At 39.3% G+C, this 21,143-nt stretch overlaps 1 protein-coding gene across 1 annotated transcript in view; it reads right to left on the minus strand.

Moving 5' to 3' along the window:
* The window catches only part of cntnap1 (contactin associated protein 1), a 34,157-nt gene extending 13,267 nt beyond the window's left edge, over positions 1-20,890 (minus strand). The window contains exons 1-15 of the mRNA XM_046866812.1: positions 20,416-20,890; positions 10,955-11,056; positions 10,641-10,834; positions 9,211-9,364; positions 8,322-8,525; positions 8,050-8,234; positions 7,654-7,806; positions 7,287-7,548; positions 6,151-6,300; positions 5,463-5,634; positions 4,129-4,235; positions 3,920-4,042; positions 1,856-2,059; positions 1,365-1,521; positions 1,026-1,153 (exon numbers count right to left, since the gene is read on the minus strand). Of these exons, the coding sequence (XP_046722768.1) occupies positions 1,026-1,153; positions 1,365-1,521; positions 1,856-2,059; positions 3,920-4,042; positions 4,129-4,235; positions 5,463-5,634; positions 6,151-6,300; positions 7,287-7,548; positions 7,654-7,806; positions 8,050-8,234; positions 8,322-8,525; positions 9,211-9,364; positions 10,641-10,834; positions 10,955-11,056; positions 20,416-20,491 (2,371 nt within the window). The 5' untranslated portion in view covers positions 20,492-20,890. The remainder of the gene's footprint in view (positions 1-1,025; positions 1,154-1,364; positions 1,522-1,855; positions 2,060-3,919; positions 4,043-4,128; positions 4,236-5,462; positions 5,635-6,150; positions 6,301-7,286; positions 7,549-7,653; positions 7,807-8,049; positions 8,235-8,321; positions 8,526-9,210; positions 9,365-10,640; positions 10,835-10,954; positions 11,057-20,415) is intronic.
* Between the last annotated feature and the right edge of the window lie 253 nt (positions 20,891-21,143).

Consider the following 21,143-nt stretch of genomic DNA (forward strand, 5'->3'; position numbering starts at 1 on the left):
AGATTTTAAGTATTGGGTGTTTTATAAACAATAGTGATGGACAATAATGATGGGAATATGTACAAAAGTCACAAAGGACACAAAGGTCTTTGTCACTAAATAAGAACAATAAGTACCCAGTGGCCATTTGATTAAACACAAATTAAAGGAAAATGGGCTTTCAAACATGTCACATGCCTAGTGAAATAGTTTTTTGCATATCCCAAAAATATTCTGTACGTCGCTCTGGACAAGGGCATCTGCTAAATGCCGCAATTGTAAATGTAAATATTCAGAAGCTGGGGTCAGCCATGATACAGCACCCCTTGAGCACAGGGGTTTGCTCAAGGGCCCAAGAGTTTCCATTTGGCTTTACTAGGGCTTAGAATCCTGACCTGCAGATCAGTAACAGAACCTTAACAACTGAGCTACCAATTTAAGCTTGTAAATCTCTGAGCTTTTGAAATATCTATTATGATACACTGGCAGACTTGACCATGTCGATTAACAGGTTTCTGGATCATACCCATGTTACACAAAACTATCTCTGGTCAATAGAATCTGGTTGCATGGTACATTCTTCAAGGTGTGCCAATATACACTAACTTTAGGGCCACCGATCAAAAAGGGTCCCCCTTTTGCTGCAAAAACTCTTGACTAGTTGAGCATTAACAGCATTAACTTCTTTAGCAATTTGAGCTACAGCCCATGACCCTGTCACCAGTTCACCACTGTTCCTACCTTGGACCACTTTTGATGGATGCTGAACACTGCAGTAGTCTAGACATCACAATTTGGCCCTTGTCAAACTCACTCAAATCCTTTCGCTTGTCTATTTTTTCTGCTTCTATCACATCAACTTAAAGGACAAAATGTTCACTTGCTGAATAATATATCCCACCCACTAACAGGGGTGGGATATATTATACTGTACGCCTGATTGGTGTACATGGAAGTGTTGCAATTGGTGAATGGTTTTTTTAGGCAATAAACATCTAAAATAGTCATACTTTAAATATTTGTAGATCATAGTGCAGACAACTCACTGTCTCCAGAACAACGCAGTGGTCCAAGGCTGTACTGGGCCTCTGAGCCGGGCCGGTTTGTGTCCCCAACTACAATTCTCCTGACAGGTAGATGGTCCCGGAACATCAGGTAGCCCTTATCTGCATACCTGTTTAACAGAAATGAAAGGTAATTAGCATGTGCGATGACTCAAAAGCCCTTGCGAGTATTCTACTTTTAAATAACCTCTCTAAATACAATTCAGTGATGTCTAATGGTCCTACAAGTGCTCTCTACAAGTGATTCTTCTGTATATAATTACATTTACTTGTTCATTCACGTATCTATTCATGCCTTCTAATTCCTTCACTCTTTTTTACCATTGACGATAGTCGGCGTCGCAGTTGCACCAGAACTTGGAGTCGGTGCAGGTTTGATTGATGGCACAGCCACATTTTCCACTCTCAGAGAAAGACCCGCCCCAGTATTCATGACTCTCGTTGTGCCGACCAATCCAAAAAGTATAAGGTCTTCCATCTAAAACAGGAAACAGGACGTTAAGAAGCAGAGTGGTGTTTGTGGAGAAATATTTGCTCAGTTCTTTGTGTTAAATTTGATGTCTAATTAGTTTTCTTTCACTAGAATTCAGACCTGATTCCAAAATCTGCATAGATAGCACGTTTTACTGTAACGTGTAATGATGTAACTGAAATTTAGCACAAACTGAGGAAAGAGGCAATCAGATAATCAGTGATTAGCCTGTGACTATGTATATTTGGGTATATTTGGGTAATTCTGAAATGCAAACAGTTATATAAATGTCACAATTTTAAACTGCTCCATCAATATCAGCCTACTATAATATACTTACGTGGAGTGTTTAGAAGGCGGGACTTGTAGCATGAGAACTCGATCCACTGTTCGCAGTATAGCGATGTGTTGGCTAAAGCAGTGACCTCGTCCCACGATGCGTTTACATACTTGACGTCCCCTATATAAGGATTATTCAAGCTGGAGCCAGTCACCTTGACTCTCTCGAGACGGTTGTGCTCAATAATCGTCCAGGCTTTGTTTACTGAGAAGCAAGAAACAGACTTAATGAGTCAAGAAATTTATTTCCAGCTTTTGATTGAAATATTTAATAAAATATAAGTATGCTTAAGCATTTTATGTCAGCGTAAATGGATAATACTTACATAGCTGACATATAAAATTATCTGAGGTGACAAGCTCACTTCTACCAATACATCGGCCATTATCTTTCAGAACTGAGCACACCAAAAAGACTCCTGCAGTATATAGTGAGACCGCATATTGTTCTTTACTATTAAGCAGTAACAGCTGAAACTCGAGTAAGAGTACAAGTGAGACCAGTTTAAATTACTCTTAAAAGTAAAATTTTCCAAAAACAAACAAACGTTTGAGTAAAAAGTAATCAAAGTTTGAAATCTAGTTTGCAATAGGACTGAGGCACCTCATTATCTGATTTCCATTTGGGCTTTATTTGATTACAGCTCGTTACAGACTCTTCCACAGAAAATAGCTTAAGGTTTTCTCATCTAGTTAAGAACAGATAAAAAAGCGCAGCACAAATCACACTTGATGCACAGACATCTTCAGGATATCAAAAGTGTGAATAAATTACTTATGCAAGTGTACAACAAATTATTATTGAACTAAGAAAAAAAGAAGTAAATGGAGAGCAAATGGGTAGAGTAAAGATGGATGATAGTGATTGAGATTTCAACATTATCTAATATTGTGTACTAGGTTCTATAACTCTTATTGTAGGTTGCACCCCATCTAGTGAGCATGTACAAGGTGGTATTAAAAAGTTTTGAGACGAGCTCTGTTTTCAACAAAGAACTTTAGTTATCTGCTTATACACACTATCACCTTTAAAATAGTCCCCTAACACAGCAATACAGTGCTCCCACTGTTGCTGCCACCTCTGAAATATGTTCTGGAAACAGTGACCTTTGAGCTGGATCTTCATCTTCAGGAAGAGGGTAAAGTCCACTCAAAACACCTTGAACTAATTGCAGCAGCATCGTAAACCTGCTGAATTATGTCAAATGTCTCTGTGGAAGATTCGCCCCATTTCAGATAGAATTTAATGTTTGCTCTTTTTTCTAACTGTCCATAATGAAATCGCAGATGTGGGAACACACATGGTCAGAATAGCACCAGTTGCACAGCTCCCGATGTACACAGGACGATGTCTTTTGGCACATTGACTTATTAAGGTCGGTGCTCCCTGTGACCGTACATGCAACATCTGTTTGTGCTGCCATCTGTTTGTGTGTTACAAAACTAGTCTTGAAACTTGATACCACCTCGTACAGTGTAATGACTATGAAGCTACAAATTTGGGATTCGGTCTAACTTTGTATTGAAAGCATTTAAAAAAAAAAAAGAATCCGTGTTAATGTTTTATGTGTGAATTGTGTGGAAAAACTCTGATCTACACTGATCTGAACACTTGACAAACACCATGGGATTTTAGTGAATTTTTTAATTAGCCTTAAAAAAACGTAAGAATATCTTTCAAACAAACCATGACAACTAGCGGGATCTGCAGGATGGCGGGACTCGCGCCATATTTGTTTGACTGCCCACTCCTGCCGGCCGCAAAGGTAAAACCACCCGTCCCCTTGAGATTTGTGTTTGGTCCCGTCAGACCCGTGGGATCCCAATCCCAATCCAGTCTTCTAATATACAGCTTGGCTCAGGCAGTAGACAGACTACAGAATTGAATTTTGGACCCACAAATCTATGCTGGACCCCAAAGTCTTGAAACCAAAGTTACATTACATTGTGTAACATAGTTTAGCTTTGTTTAGTTGATATTTGTAACTAGAATTGTGGTCTAGACATTGCAATGCTAATTATTTTGAACACTGACTGCATGGTGACAAAGAGAATGTGGTCTTACACTTCATCTTGCAATAGACTGTGAATGGCTTGAATGGGCCGCTCAGGTCCGGGTCTATGGTGTAGTTGCCTGACCAGTACTTTCCATTCAGTCTATACGCCTCGCACGACTCCCGATAGACGGCTGAGAAGGGAAGGATGCGATGAGGACAAGAAAATGACAATAACATTTCATTAAAAAGTACAACCTGACAAAAAAAAAAAACGTACAGTTGTGGCACACTTCCCCTTTGTAGCCCGTGTTGTTGCAAATGCACAGGAAGTCATTCCAGGACTGAATGCACCTGCCCTCGTGTTCGCATGGGTTTGGTGAGCACCTGCAAAACACCCAGCAATAAATCATCCACTACAGCTTTGTCTAAAATAGCAGTAAGCTCAGGAAGGCATGGAAATCAATCATTTATCTTCAGAGCTGTACACCAAATCAGTATTTCCACAAGAAAGCGTAAAAAACGATGAATAACCATGATTCTGAGGGTGCCGATGGAAGCTTTTCTTTTATTATTACTGAGGACGACAAGAAATTTTTTCAAGTTTTTCAGTTCTTTGAAAAAATACACTATTTGTATTAGGAATTCTGGAAGATTACACACACATGCATACACACAAATCCGTGAAACTGTCGTGCACAGAATATGCTACCAGTAATGAATAATGAGTCAGCTCAGCCATCAGGCATATATATTTATACCAGTCGTGGTAGTGACATAGGTAGCACCTTAATTCCTGCAGTGTCATTTAATCAAACTGCTACCATGAAAACCTCGTGGAAATATGAATAAAAAGCGCAGACACAGCAGCATCAATGGCATTCATAACCTGCATAATTATAGTTTCACTTTTACTGCACAATGATGAAAACATTGCTTGGCTATGTCATGGCCCCTGTCGCATATTATAGAGTAGACTTCTATCATGTGTATATAAAAAACAGCAAGTATAATCCATCTATATAATGAGTGGCAAAGAACTACCAGGTATCTTTATATTAGTCATGTACTGTACATGTAATAACAGTGACACAGGGACACCTGACCTCTTCTGTCATATTTAGTTCTTCTCCAAACTTTTATCACAAAGCTGGAGGCACACAACTGTACATGGATACATAATAATAATATTTTGTGTTCAGTTGAACTTGGAAACCCAAAGCTGTTCCAGTATGGCAATGGCACAACTCGAGTTCCATGAAGATATGCTTTATATGACTTGGAGTGAAAGATCTTGAGTGGCCTGCTAAAGAACTCTGATCTCAACCCTACTGAACACATTTGGAATGAATTGGAACACTGACTGCACTGTCTTTACTAACACCCTTGTGGCTGATAAACACAAAGGTCCACAGGAACACTCCAAAATCTATTGGAACATCTTCCCAGAACAGTGGAGGGAGGAAGATCAAATTTTGACCAAATGTGGAATGCGATGCTCAAAAAGCGCATACTATCCTTATGACCAGGTGACTGCATAGTTTTGGTAATACAGTGTCTGTGTGGGTGTGTGTATATATACTGTGTATATACTGTATATCCAGTATCACACACCTGTCAGTGATCCCACATGTCCCCAAGAGTAGCTCTGTGTATCGGCCCCATTTCCTCTGCAGCATCACGTCGATGTCCACAGGCTCATCATCAATAAAGATCTGCTGCATGCAGCCGTGGAAGCGTGCCAGCTTGGTCACGCAGCGTGCAGTGTTGTTGGTCTTAGGACAGCCTGAGACATGAACAAAACTAATCACAACCATGCCCCCAACCATGCTATATACAGTATATATATATATATATATATATATATATATATATATATATATATATATATATATATATATATATATGAGAGAGAGAGAGAGAGAGAGAGAGAGATGCATAGCTAATGATACGATACATTAAAGCTACATATGAAGCAGCTACCGATGTCAAAAAATATGATCCGATTTCGATTTCATTTAACACAATACGATTCAATGCTTTACGATGCAATGTTAAAAATATATAATGCTGTGCAATTCAATATGGTACAGATTGGAACAGTTCCCTTTTATTTCTTTGGTTCAGACAGACAACAAATAATACATTTATTCAGTGACTTTTGACTTCTAATATATGGCCCTTTCACATATAGGCCTTTGTACAAAATTGTAAAAAATCAATGCATTACAAAGATTTTATGCCAATGCACTGATACAAATCGGTAAATCTTACCATCCCTAATATATATTACTGTCATTACCTCCAAAGAAGTAGGTGTTTCCAGTGCGAACCATGAACGGGTTGCTGATCTTTAACGGTGAGCTCTCATCCTCATCAATAGTGACTGAGAGCAGATTATCTCTGGCAGCCAGATCCACCGTGTGCCAGAAACCATCATTTAACCGATACCCTTCACACAAGCCACACAAAATGAGACACACATCAGACACACAAGTTTGAAGATTTTAGATTTAGTATTTATGTAACTTCAATTCATAGAAATCAGAAATAACAGTCATGCTGATACTCCAGTTACGTGAATATTCACTATATGCCCACTATATGATTCTTCTGGAAATGTTTTCACTAGATTTTTGTGTGGTGCTGTAAGGATTTGTGCACATTCAACCACAAAAAAGCATTAAAAAGCTCTTGGTTTTAGTGAAGGGAAAGCATTGGCTATACAATTGTGCACTTTCAATTGCATTTATAAACAGCATTATGAAGCTTTTATGCACAGAGAATTTCTAATTGTCTGATCAACATTTTCAGTTTGGAATTTACTACTAAACACCTTTGGGATGAATTGGAACGTTAACTGCACCCCATTTGTCCTCACCTACATCAGAACCTGGCTTTATTAACACCCTTGTGACTGAAATTCTTCACAAGTACACTCCAAAATCAAGTAGAACATCTCCCCTGAAGTGTGGAGGTTATTGGAACATAAAATAACATTAGTACTAGGAAATAAATGACAAAGCACATTACTACAGTCTCATTCTATACAAAGTTTCCAACAATTTCATCATGGACTGCAATGTCCTGCTTTAAACTGTTTAGCTTTGATATACAGTATAGCTGAGGTATTATAGCTGTTACTCACAAGGATCAACCAAAGAAAAACCTTTTCCTTGCTTTACTCCTAAACTCTGAAATACTTCTCAAGAACATTAGAAATGCAACTTGTATGTATGTTTTCTGGAAACATAAGGCCCAAACCCACAAATACAAAAATCCCCATATGAAAGGATGTCGTTTATTCATTGACAACCTAACCAGCAGTATTTCTCTCATGAGGTTTCTAAAGTCTTGCTCAGACTTTCCAGAAACTCTTTGAATGAATAAAATGAACATTGGACATTACATGGATCAGCGGTCAAATGTGAGTGGTACCTGCAGCAAAGCGCAGTCTCTTGTTCCCTGGCTGTGTAAGGGTGATGTTGACTTGACCTTCACTCAAACCAAGCTCCAAAGAGCCCAGATCATCAGCAAACCTGGTGAACATCAGCAATCCGGTGTAATCCCAAGACCGGAACTTAAACTTCACTGCCAGTCGGCTCTTTCGAAAAAACCCAGGCAACTGGAGGTAGTTGTTGGGCCCTGCAAAAGTCATGGGTCTCCAAAGGAGGTCACGACATGTGTAGTGCATCTTTTTCTATGATGGGATGACATGAAGAAAGGGTTTGAGGCACAGTTGGGATAACAAAATCAAGCATCCAGCTAACGTATATCATTAATGACTACTGATATAAAATAGTACCTTTTTGGGAGCAAACCGGACATCAGGATCTTGGTATTGGGTCTTGTAAATGATGTTGACCCCATTGATGAAGACGTTCTCCAAGCAGCCACGGAAGTTGAATTTACCTGGGAGGTGAGGTGAGTCTTTCTCAATCACACCACCTACGTATATCTGAAGACAAAATGGCCAATGAATGAGCTGACACTTATTCTAACAAAATGTCCCAGGCGTCATTGGTTTATCTGAGATTTCAATTCCACATCACTGGAGGTCTCCATCATCTGATTAACCAATGCTGGTTCATCTGTATTCTCTACTTTTCTTTTTACTTACAATTAAACTTGTTGTTTGGTGTTTGTTTTTTCTAGTTTCTGATATCAGCCATTTACATTTTCTCCTGCCTAGTGAACTCACCTGATTGTCAAGGTCTAGGTAGTTAAACTCGCCATTGAGGAGGACTCTCTCTGTCTGGCTGTCTAGCGTGAAATTGAGGTCTTGGCCGTAGCGTTTGATGGTGACGTAATGCCAGTGCTGTGTGTCTAGTAGATTTCCCAGCCTCACTGTGGTCATGCCGTCGACGTTATGCACTGTACTGCTTCCTGTAAAATCAGACCATGATATATCAACACAATATTGATTTTTTTCCTCACAACTTTATTACATCCATATGCCTCATGATTTTTTACCCAGGCTTATATGCAGGTAGAGCCGTCCGGTCTTTAGCTCTAGCAATATCGAGTCTCCCTGGATTCCCTCGCTGTACAGCAGCACGCCATCTTTCTCAAGCGTCTTAAAGTTCAAAGCATAATGATCCTGCAAGGTTCTTAGACTACCACCGGGTAACGAGTATGCCACCATGTCGTCCCCCTCAAAATGCATCACGTATGAGTCTGGAGGTTAAAGGTGAAAAAGGCAAACAGACATGTTTTTGAAAAAATGCAATTACCAGAAATGAAATTTAGTGCATCTGAATCTAGGGGTGAAACAAGTTAAACAGGGAGTTTTAAGTTCATAAAATAAAGAACAAATTCCAAAAAGTTTACGTCCTCCCCTGCTACATTTATACACTTATCCCAGTGTTTAACTAACACCTAGAAAGATTCACCATAGAAAGATTTTTAGTATGCCTGTACCATCTTAAGACGCTGAAATGCTGACCTCTGAGAAACTCTTTTAAGGTCTGTTACTCTGGATCACAGGAATGACTGCTGTGGGCTGGGAACCACCACGACCACCATGGGATCGTCACTGATGGACCTATGGCCATCTTTAAAATGTTTACACGATTCAACGCCTTCGTTTACAAGAAATTTCATCACCACACGTTGTTCCATGCACGCACTAACACTGTTGTCTGCCATCTTGATTAATGGTCGCTGGACCAGCCCGCAACATGTGCGAGCCAATCGATAAGAGGACACACTAGCCATTTACTACTGCGTCTAGTACCGCCACAATAGCATCCATTTTTATACCTGTAACATGAAAACTCCCAGTTTGACTTGAACGCTCCTCGTACATTTAAATATTGAACAACATCTCATACATCTTATATAAACATGCAGCCCTCTTTACCATAAGGACAGCCATAGACTTCGAGCCGTACGCCAATCTTTCCACCGTTTTCCGTGTTCCAGCCCATAGGTAGGAGGCGCAAGTGTTTAGCAGTAAAAGCATAGTGAAAGACGTTTCTCTTCACCTGGTAGTAGTTCCAATTTCCAGGCAAAGTCTAAGGGAGAGAAAATAATGGAAAGAAGACAACCTATATTTCCAAACCTAGAGTTTACAACAAATCTATGATGTCTGAACAATGCAGGCATTTGTATCAAAAGTACTTGCAGGAATTCCATTAAACTCAACTCTAAACAGAGCTAGATCCAGACTGATTGTTAGCTTTAATCCCAACCTATTGATTTGTTAATGAACTTTCTATTTAAAACAAAGCATCCTCTACAAGTACAAGCAATTTAATGTGCACTTATGTAGATGTTTCCGGTAGGAATAATAGTACACATAAGATATAAAGGTTTGTGGACACCTTGCCCTTTGCTCGGCTATTAACCTCCACTTTTCTAAAGCTTCTGCACAAGACTTTGAAGTGTGGCTGTGGGAATGTTTGTTTCGTTAAACACCAAATACGATTCCAGTTTACACCAAATGTTGTCAGTGAGGTTGGGGACTTTGTGCAGGACACTCTAGTTCCTGTATACCATCCTTCTCAGATCATGTCTTCTTGGAGCTTGCTTTGTACAGGTGCATTAGGATGCTGGAATATACTTAGGTTTAAAATGTCACAATTAACATAAGCATTACAGTTTTTCTCAGTTGCTTCGGAGCATGTCTCGAATCATCCTTAATATTTGTAAATCAGTAAGCGCGTTTTTAAATCAGTTTGTAAAACATTACAACACATTGGATTTCTTACAAAACCCTGTACGTTTCTCAAAATTCATCTTTATGACAGCACACAGTTTCAGTATTTCCTGATGTAAACTAAACTGTTTTTTATTGGTTGATCTCGTGCCTTACTTAGCAATTCAAGACATATTTACAACAAAGAAAATGAAGATAAATGACAGATTATGAGAAACGTTTTACCCATTATGCATTCAATGACATGTAATGAAGTGATAATGAGATGTTTTAGGGGCTATTCAGGTGAAACTGGTGTAGTATATTGTGTTCAGTATAAACGAATGATGATGTAGAAAACAGCAGACAATCTTATACAATCAATTAAATGAATGTACAGTACCAAAGCATTCGCAATTTGTTCAAAGCAACAAGAAATTGCTGATTTATGATGTGCACAAGTAACTCCATGATGTGGAGGTTGAACAATTGAATTTCTGATCTGAGAAACGCTCCAAAGCAACTGAGTAATAACTGTAAGTAAGTGACTTAATGCTTCAATTTGGTTAGAAGGAAGCCCTCCAGGCACAAAGTACCATCAGATACTATGAAAGATGACCAAGACTCCAACATTAAAACATGCTTTGCTTTACCATGTTGCCTCCTTTCATGACGTAAGGAGTCCATGCATCAAAGCGGTCTCCGTAGAGGAGGGTGTACTTCGTTACCCAGTCGTAGGAGTTGAAGGTACCCTGTGTGGCGATTGCAACGATGCGATACTTCCTACCCAGATTGATCTGCAGCCATGGCTGTGCATCTCCAGGGGCTGGAGACCAGCCACTACTTCCTACAGAACACATTATGAACATAAAACAATGCATTTATTTTGCAATCTTTATTTTAGGCTTCAAAAATGTATTGGTAATATGCACAGGAAATTTAATTAGCCTCTGATCTGACAGCTTACCGTGGAGTTTGGCAAAATGAGCAGAGTAGAGAAAATTGTATCTGGAGGAGGCCCAGAAAGAGGAGGCATAGAGTGGTGAAATAATTGAATCTAAACACGGTCCTGAAAAGAGAGAGAGAGAGAGAGAGAGAGAGAGAGAATTACTTATGATTTTAATAGATTTAGACATCACCATGACATGATTTTCTGGGTTTTCCATTTGATTAAAAAATAATTATAACAACATATTAATATTTAGCAGGGAACGGAGAACCCCTTTCACACTGTGTTAACTAAAAAAGCAGTCCAGCGGCTACAGAGTAGATAATGTGTCACTCAGAAATGTATAAATAGTCATCATATTCGAGCAGACATGGATAAGAATAAGGGACATGACTCAATGAAATTTTTAAACTGATCCAGACAGAAACTGAATGGATCAACTATGTGATCGGATGGAGGAATGCATAAATAGAAGCCAAGCTAGATGGATTAATGGATGAATGGTAAGTTATTAGATTGAGGGACAAACGAATAGAGCGATAAAGATTAAATGCACATATATGGACAGCTAGAAAATTAAGTAAAAAATGGAAAACTAGTGGATGAACAGAGATAAATCAAATAATCAATAGGATAAGACACATGGTAATGAATGGATGGATGGATGGATGGATGGATGTTTGAATGTGTAGCTGAATAGAGATACAAACCCCCCCCAAAAAGTTGGGACAATGTGTAGAATGTAAATGAAAATGGAATGCAATGATCTCATAAACCCATATTTTATTCACAGTAGAACATAGAAAGCATATCAAATGTTTAAACTGAAAAAAAAGATAACAAAAGGTTACAGAAACAAGAAAAGGTTTAAAATGTAAGTGATACTAACAAGGAAGTGCTGGAAGAACATTTTGCAACTAATTAGTTTAATTGGCAACGTCAGTAACATGATTGGGTATAAAAAGGGCATCTTAGAGAGTACGAGTCAGAAATAAAGATGGTCAGAGCTTCACCAATGTTCCTCAACCTGAAATTGCAAAGACTTCAAATATATCATCATCTACAGTACATATTATTAAAAGCTTTAGAAAATCTGGGGAAATCTCAGAAATCAAGGGACAATGCCAAAACACAATATTGGATGCCCATGAGGAGAGGGACCTTCTGGCTCTCAGTGCTCAGTTCAAAAGCTGCATCTCTGCTGGTATAGGAGTGCATTAGTGCCTATGGAATGGGCAGTTTGCTCATATGGAATGGCTCCATCAGTGGTCAATGATATATACAGGTTTAAGAGCAACAAATGTTTGCATCTAGGTGATGACTTTTCCAAGGAAGGCTATGCCTATTTCCGCAGGACAATGCTAAACTGCATACTGATTCTATACGTATACTGATGTATACTAATTCTATGACAACAGCATGGCTTTCTAGTGGCTTGGCTTTCACCAATTGAAAATGTTCGGTACATCATGTAACAAAAAATACAACAAAGAAGACCCAGGACTGGTGAGCTGTTAGAATCCTATATCAGGCAAGAATAGGACAATATTCTTCTCTCCAAAATGCCAGCAACAGGTTTCCCAGACATTTACAGACAGTTGTTAAAGATGAGGGGATGCTACACCATGGAAAACATGAGACGTGTTGCTACAATCAATTTCACAATTATCTTATTTTTTCTAAAAAAAATTTTTAAAAAAGTAAATTTTCTCAATTTACTATTGTGAATAATATATGGGTTGTTTATGCAGGCTGTTTTTATGTAAATTTTACACAATGTACCAATTTTTTCGGGATTGGGTTTGTATATAATATGTAGTCATAGATTGACAGGTAGATAAATGAGGAATGGATGAATAAATGGAAATATGGATGGATAGACTAATAAATGAACAGAAATGAACAGTAACAGCTTTTCAGACAGAGAAAGTGATTGTCAACTGGATAACTGATGGATTGCTGGATGCAATTGTACTGTAAATTGGTAAAAAACAGATGAAATTAGCAGATGGGTAAGGAGATAGATGAGTTGGATGACAAACAAAACTATATCTTTCAGATGATTTTGTTAAGTTAGTTTTCCAGCCTTTGTTCTGGTATCCTTGATGTTTGTCTGGATTTCTCCAAATAAAGCATTTACAGGGTTAACACTAGTAGACATTACATGAGTCTAATGGTCCATATCATTGTCTATATATGATAACCAGCCTATTGTCTTGCTCAATATTTAAGACTTGAGAGAGGGTCAATTTTTGTGTCCGTCCAATACAAAAGGCTATAGAACACTTAGCTGCACTGCTCTCTAATGCTGACTGAATGTTAATGTCCTTCCTTTTAGTAGACAGTTATGGAGAAAAATCGATCCAGATCCATGGTGACACTTCCTCCTTAGCATTAAACCTGCGTGTGATGAAATGTTGCTATTACCGCTTCAAGTAAACGACCTACTTTTTTGTCATAACATGGGCTGAAATGAATCTAACCTTAATCACAAATCATTCCTACGTTTCCACAGGAATCCTTGTACATCTGTCTAAGGCAGTCAAATTTCCATTCTCAATTCATTCATCTGTATTAAGGCCAATAATGTTAACGTCCAAAATCTTTGCCTTGTCTGTAAAACAGTGCAGGATTATGGGTATGCAGTAATTCAGGACCATATCCTATGCTGTTTCTGTTCCATAGCATAGCATCACTTCCTCCCTCATACAGTATCAATCTCAGGTTTCATTAGAAGCAGCCACAATTCAGCTTAATCTAAACAGTAGTGTCTGATAAAGAACATTTGTTTATTCCATCATGAATAAACAGCATCTAATCAGCGCCGTTTAGCAGCCTTTAATCTCAATATAGCTGAGAATTTAAATAAACAGAGCAAGACCAAATTATTAAAGAATGATTAGCTGATTAAAGGAATAGATAGATGAAAGAAGGCTTAAGGTTGGCTGTCTGGGTGGATTGACAGATGGAAGAATGGATGGATGAACAGAGAGGGGTAAGATAGATAAATTGGCTGACAGTTGAAGATATAGGTCGGTGGATGCATTCTGGGTGAGTGGATGGATAAGATGGATGGAACCAATGCATAGATAAATTGACTGAACCAATGACTCAAAGAAAAACCAAGTGTAAATAAAGTAGATGGAAGAATGGATGGACAGATGATAGCAAAGAAATTGCTAGAAAAAGCTGACTATTAAGGGTGGTACATGTGGGATACATGTTTATGAATTCAGGAATAAGAGGCATGTAGATGGATGGATGGATGGATGGATGGATGGATGGACGGATGGATGGACGGATGGATAGGTGGATGGATGAATGGATGGATGGATGGATGGATGGATGGATGGATGGATGGATGGATGGATGGATAGACCAATGAATAAACAGAAAGAAAACAGATTTTGTATAAGATGGGTGGATGGATGGATGAATAGATGGATGGATGGATGGATGGATGGATGGATGGATGAATGAATGGATAATAGGATGATGATAGCAAACATTCAGTGACTACACAAAATGACTACACCTAATAGCAGTGATGTGTTTCAGTGTCATTTTAAGTGGAAAACAATTACAAAGGTCTGAGTGGCCAGTGCTTGACATTCAGAAGCAATAATAGAGGACAGAAGAGTGTGTGTGTGTGTGTGTGTGTGTGTGTGTGTGTGTGTGTGTGTGTGTGTTTGTCTGTCTGTCTTTGGCCCACTGATTCACAGCTGGCCCATGGTAACCAATTCTTCACGCTGTTGATTCTCTGTTGTATTAAAATGAATTGATTATATACGGAAAGCGTGTTCATAGGAATCATCTCTGTTTCATTCATTAATCCTGAATAACTCTTTAGACCTCTGTAACTCTGTATATATTAATATTCAGCCTTTTCTCCTAAATACCATACAAATAAAGCTGAATCATTTTTCAATAGATTTTATTCAACAACCTTTCAGTGACTTATAGAAGATATCAGGTGTGTTAGGAATCACTAGTTCCATGCAGAGTCTCCTGAAGTATCTCTGAAATCAGACAATTATTTGTCCATAACAGCAGATCAGACAGTATTTCCAGCTAGAAGACAAATAAAATAGATAGATAGATAGATAGATAGATAGATAGATAGATAGATAGATAGATAGATAGATAGATAGATAGATAGATAGATAGATAGATAGATAGATCACACACACACACACACACACACACACACACACACAGCTATCTCTGCATGCCAAAAATCCCAACCCCTTTTCATCGTTCTCTTTCACTTATAGTTCACAAAAGAGCATCATCTTTCTTTCAGTTACTACAATTATTCATCCCCCCTCCCTGCGACTCATTATTTCTCTCTCTCTCTCTCTCTCTCTCTCTCTCTCTCTCTCTCTCTCTTTGTGGTTGTGTGTCCTGTCGTCGTGATTTTTTTAGCCCTCACCGTCAAATCCAAGGGGATAACATTACTGTGAAGGAGAATCCTAGGATCCTGCATCCACAAGCATGTGCAAGCTCACACGTACACACACATACACACACACACACACACACACACACACACACACACACACACACACACACGTATACACACACACACACACGCAATCTCCCCCACCGATCCAGGCTGACGCAGCACTTTTGCTCTGAGTGTGCGTCTGCATACCACATTAGCTGCCTCACATGAACTCACAGCACAATGTCTTTCAGCCGAGCGTTTCTGTCCCTGGAGGATGTCTTAGGTATATACTTTCCCTTCACATATCAGGATATTATGCAGTTTCTTTTTAAATCTGTCACATAATTATGAATAATTCAGAACGGCATCAGCCAATGAGGATACAGGACACAGGAACACCCAAAATAAACCTCTAGATATGACAAATCCACACAGGTGCACTCTCATTTCTCACACAGACCATTCAATCTGCCAGTGATTCGTACTGTCACACGCTGCAAGGGTCTCTATCTATCTCTTACAAACACACACATACACACACCCACTTATCCATAAAAGCCCACCATGGCCCAAAAATCTCTCTGACAGAGCATGTAATAAATGCAGCTCTGTTATCTAGAATGTTCCAGGACGTTCAAACATCCATTTCCTTTTGGGATTTTTTTTTACTAGAACTATGATGACAGTATAAAATAAACCAAAACCTATTTAACTCCCTCGATATTTAATAACATCAGGTACATTATAAAGACAAAGATTTTTAGGACACCTGACCATCACACCCATTGCCACTCATAAGTCCAATCTTCTAAGAAGGATTTTCTCTAGATTTTTGGGATTGGATGTTTGCACGCTTTTGCAAAAGCATTGCTGAGCTCAGATGGTGATGCTGATGCTGGTGAGGACATCTGGAGAACATCCTGTTCCAGGTTATATCAAATGTGTAAGAGGTTGAGCTCCAGGTTCTTGTGTTCTCCTACTTTAAACTACGTCGTCACGTCCGGTGAAAGGAGTATTGTAAAGCTACAGCATGCAAGGACAATTTTGTGTTTCTTAAAGCTACATCTAGTGTGTGATAGTCATCAGATGTACACATATGTTTGCCCATATAGTATGAGATATATATGTAAGAGGTAACCTCCAAACCCCATGGGCTTACCCTGCTTGTATAGCTACTGCATAGAACATTTACAATATCAGAACTAGTAGTACATTTGTATTAGTGTGAAGCGAATGAGTGCTTTGGGTTCAGTATTTTGCATAAATGAGTCCATCAGGAGATCTGTTGTGAAGAATAGTGGTCTGTGGGAAATTTGGTAGATTTTCAGAAGCTTCGTAGTAGAGGTGTAATGCATTGACGTGATGGTTCGACTTATGATTTTTCAATCTTACAATGATGTTAGAAAACACTTGAACCAGCACTCATCCACATGCCCTCTACCATGGTACTACTGGTTACCATTCTTTAAGATTCCTGGGTAGGCTAGGCCATGTCTTGACTATTGATTTACTTATCGAATGGATACCGGATTTTTCCGAACAACTGTGGTTCTTCTCAAAAAAGTTCCTACAAAGTTGGACACAATCAATTATATAGGATTATATAGGATATTTTCCCTTTATTTTATTTATTCTATTTTCACAAATATTCAATCTCAAAATATAATGGTGTGTGAGTGTGTGCTGTTCATTTCAGCACTATATTACTGTTTCTTTACACTGTCAGATGTGAGCAGCTGATAATGCTGAGGCTGAAGCTAAGATCCTAATAAGATTCTTTAGTTGAGCTTCAGGCACATCATCTGACCAGGTCAGAATATTTGTACATCAATATATAGCGGAAAAACTGAATACATATACAATGTAGCTCAAATGATGATTAATAGTGTATAAGAGTAATAATATAACGCAATCTTGTGAAGTTTGAAAGTCATATACTCGCATGATCCTGCTCATAGTAAACATTTGTTGCGAATTTGATGTGAAAGAAATTGTAGTATATATCATAATTTAGAATGAAAATGGAGTGGCATTGAGTAAAAGACAGGAGGTGGAGCTGGAGGTAGCAGAGCTGAAGATGTTGAGGTATTCGTTGGGAGTGACGACGATGGACAGGATTAGAAATTAGTTTATAGAGGGACATCTCATGTAGGACATTTTGGAGACAAAGTGAGGGAGGTGAGATTGAGATGGTTTGGACATGTTCAGAGGAGGGACATGGGGTATATCAGTAGGAGAATGCTGAAGATGGAGCCACCAGGAAGGAGCAAAAGAGGAAGACCAAGGAGGAGGTTTAAGGATGTGGTGAGGGAAGACATGCAGGTAGTTAATTTGTGTTAGTTTGTGTTTACAGTGGCAACATAATACGAGTTTGGACAATATATGAACAAATGTTTGTGAACACCTGATCATAAGGTTCTTATGTGATTGTTGAACATCCCATTCTATATTTAGTTTCTATTTGCCCTTATAATGACCTCCACTCTTCTGGAAAGATTTTTAGATTTTGTGGTTTGCGCTAATTTAGACATAAGGGTGTTAGTAAAGTCAGGTACTGATGTAGATGAGGTGAGGAGGCCTGGGGTGCAGTCAGCATTCACATTCAGCCAAAATCTGTTTAATAGCGTTTAGAATGGAAGATCTTCCACTCCAACTGATGTAAAGCATGTTCAAGTGAAGGGAAAATTCAATGCTAGAATGTCTGAAAACACCCTGTGCAAGTGTGCAGTAACAATTTGGAGAAGAACCACAAATGGTTGAAAAATGACAAGTGTTCCAATATTTTTGCCTATATTTTTGTAGTCAGTTTTAAGCCACACCCACCTTGGCATTAAAATGCTACACAGATTCAGACACCCTTAATGCAAAGCATTTGGGCCAAATCTACTGAATTTGTGAGTCATTCCTTCCCACAGGCCATTAGTCTCCGAAACAGATCTTCTGATGGACTTTTGTTTCACCTCATTTCACTCTGTTACGTAAACTACTCAACCCAGAGCACTTAGTCACCTCGCAATAAGACAAATGTACATGTTATTTTTTTAAATCTGCATATATAAGTCAATATTCTTATTTTGTTACTCAGGATTTTTTTAACCATTTACCCATTTTTGTATCCAGAAAAGCCAAACGATCAAATACATTTCAGGTATAATAATATTTTATATGTATTTTTTTACCACTTATTGGAGCCATATTGCTTTTTATTCCTAAATTCTCCACTGGCAGGACACCATCATGTTTCTAGAGAACCCTGTTTGACTCAATTTGAGTGACAAGAAGACAATAATAATTAAATCCTCCTGTGCAATAAAAGCATAAAATTTGATTTCTTTCATGTTTTTCATATAGTCTATAGCTAACAATATACACTACAAGGACACAATTATAAGAACAAGTGACTTATCCATCCAAATGTTGTTCGTCCCCACGACATTACCACAATCCTGAAAGCCCACAATTGTACAGAATGTATTTGAATGTGGAACCATGAAGCTAGCAGATGCAAACCTGCTCCAGCAAGACAATGCCCCTGTGCACAAAGCCAGCTCTCAAAGATATACTTTACATGGGTTGAAGAGGAAGATCTCCTTCCATAAAGCTCTGACCCTCAACCCTTTGGAATGAATTTGAACTCTGGCTGCACCCCAAACCTTCTCACCTCACCTTCAACAGTACCTAACTTTAATAACACCCTTGTAGCCGAATGCAATCTCCACAAATCTCAAAAACTCATCTTCCCAGAAGAGTGAAGCTTATTATAAGGGCAAATGGGGACTAAATGTGGGATAGAATGTTCAAAAAGAAGCATGCATCGATCTTCTGCTTAGATGTCCACAACAAAATCCAGACAACAATTCACTTTCCACGTGTGTATAACGTGATGCACGATCCAGGCTACTATAAGGGTTGAGAAAATGCTAGCTTGAGAAGCAGAGTTAAGGAGAAAAAAAATCAATGGAGTTATATGAACAGGTCCAAGGTCACTTGGTTCAGCCCTGACCTCAGGTTTCTTCTCTGCATGTGCTCCCGAGAGGTTTCTTCCCAAACACAACTCAAAAGGTGAACTGGCTGCTCCAAATTGCTATGGTATGAATGAGCGTTATGCCCCATGATGTCAGGGTGTGTTCCTGAGCTCCACCATGACCCTGGTCAGGAAGAGGTGCTTTTTTTGAAGCACAGCAATGTTCTTGGTCATGCACTGCAATACATTTATTCCTCTCTTAGGAACATTTCTAAAAGTTGCCAGAACATGACATATATATAAATATGTAGATTTTTGTCATATCGCCACTCCCCTATAATATCCATCCCACACACACACACTTTCAAATGCTTAAATATGCAAGATGGCATGATGTCAGCCTTAAATTACAGCCATTTCTACCAGTCCAACCCTTTCATCCTTCAGCATTTCCGTGCATACTGCAAAGTTTGCAGCGAGAGGATTCCTCTGCAATACACGTCAATGCACGAGCCCGTCCTCGTGGTACAGGTGACGCCGCGCGCGCGTTCGGGGGAAACGCGATTAAAAACGCAATTATATATTCAGATTGTAGTGTTAATCCAATGTATATTGTTTGTCTTTTCTATCTGAACACTAATGTCTGGTACTTTATGACGGTGCACGGAAAGGAGGTGCACGGCGTCCTTCCTGGTGTAGGATGCGCTCCGCGGAAAGTTGTGTGCGGGCGCGAGAAAGCACCGCAATGCAGAAAAGAGCCCCGCGCGTGCCCCACCGCAGGATAGCTCCCTCTCTCTCTCTCTCTCTCTCTCTCTCTCTCCCTCCTTCATCTCTCTCCTTATACTTTTGATCTCGCGCCATGTTACAATCCCCAATTCCTTCAAAAGCGAAAATCAAATCTTAAAGAAAAATAAATAGAATAAAATTAAAACACTTTTTTTTGTATGAAATGAGAAGACAGATGTGTGAGAGGTGTGTTACTCTACGCTCTTTTATAGCATTTAATCTCCCCTCTAAGCACGCGCCCAAACCCGTGCATTGCATTGCATTGCATCTTGCGACACTTACGTGATGAGCAGCGATGCAGCGCGAATAAGAGCAAAAGGCCGGGAAACAGAAAGCGCACGTTTCTGAGCTCCATCATCTTCCTCTCCCGGCGCTCTGGGGTCGGATTCCCACGACGGCTCGCCCCCGATGATTAGAACAGTAATGGTGGGAGGCAACGGGGCAGCGAGGACCGGCTTTCTCCCCTCTTTCTCCCCGCGCTCCCGTTTTCCGCTAACTTTAACTCGCGCTGTTCCAGGTGCTCTGCCCGCCGGACGCGCGCACGGTGCTGATGCTGCGACTTAGCGGGAGCGCGCACACAATCACACTGTAATACAAGTGCAGGGAGCTGGAAGCTGAATTAACACTTCTAATGCTGAATAAACTGTTACTGTCTATCTATCATGTGAGGGCTAAAGAAATCATGAAGACAGGACACAAAAACACAGGGACAGAGAGAAAGAGAAAGAGAGAAGAGAGAGAGAGAGAGAGAGAGAGAGAGAGAGAGAGAGAGAGAGAGAATGAGTCGCAGGGAGGGAGGATAAATAATTGTAGTAACTGAAAGAAAGATGATGCTCTTTTGTGAACTAGAAGTGAAAGAGAAATGAAAAAAAAAAAAAGATGAAAAGGGGTTGGGACTTTTGGCATGCAGAGATAGCTGTGTGTGTGTGTGTGTGTGTGTGTGTGTGTGTGTGTGTGTGTGTGTGTGTGTGTGTGACACATCTATCTATCTATCTATCTATCTATCTATC

This window comes from Silurus meridionalis, chromosome 14 (genome assembly GCF_014805685.1).
Source record: "Silurus meridionalis isolate SWU-2019-XX chromosome 14, ASM1480568v1, whole genome shotgun sequence".
In the NCBI taxonomy this organism is placed as follows: Eukaryota; Metazoa; Chordata; class Actinopteri; order Siluriformes; family Siluridae; genus Silurus; species Silurus meridionalis.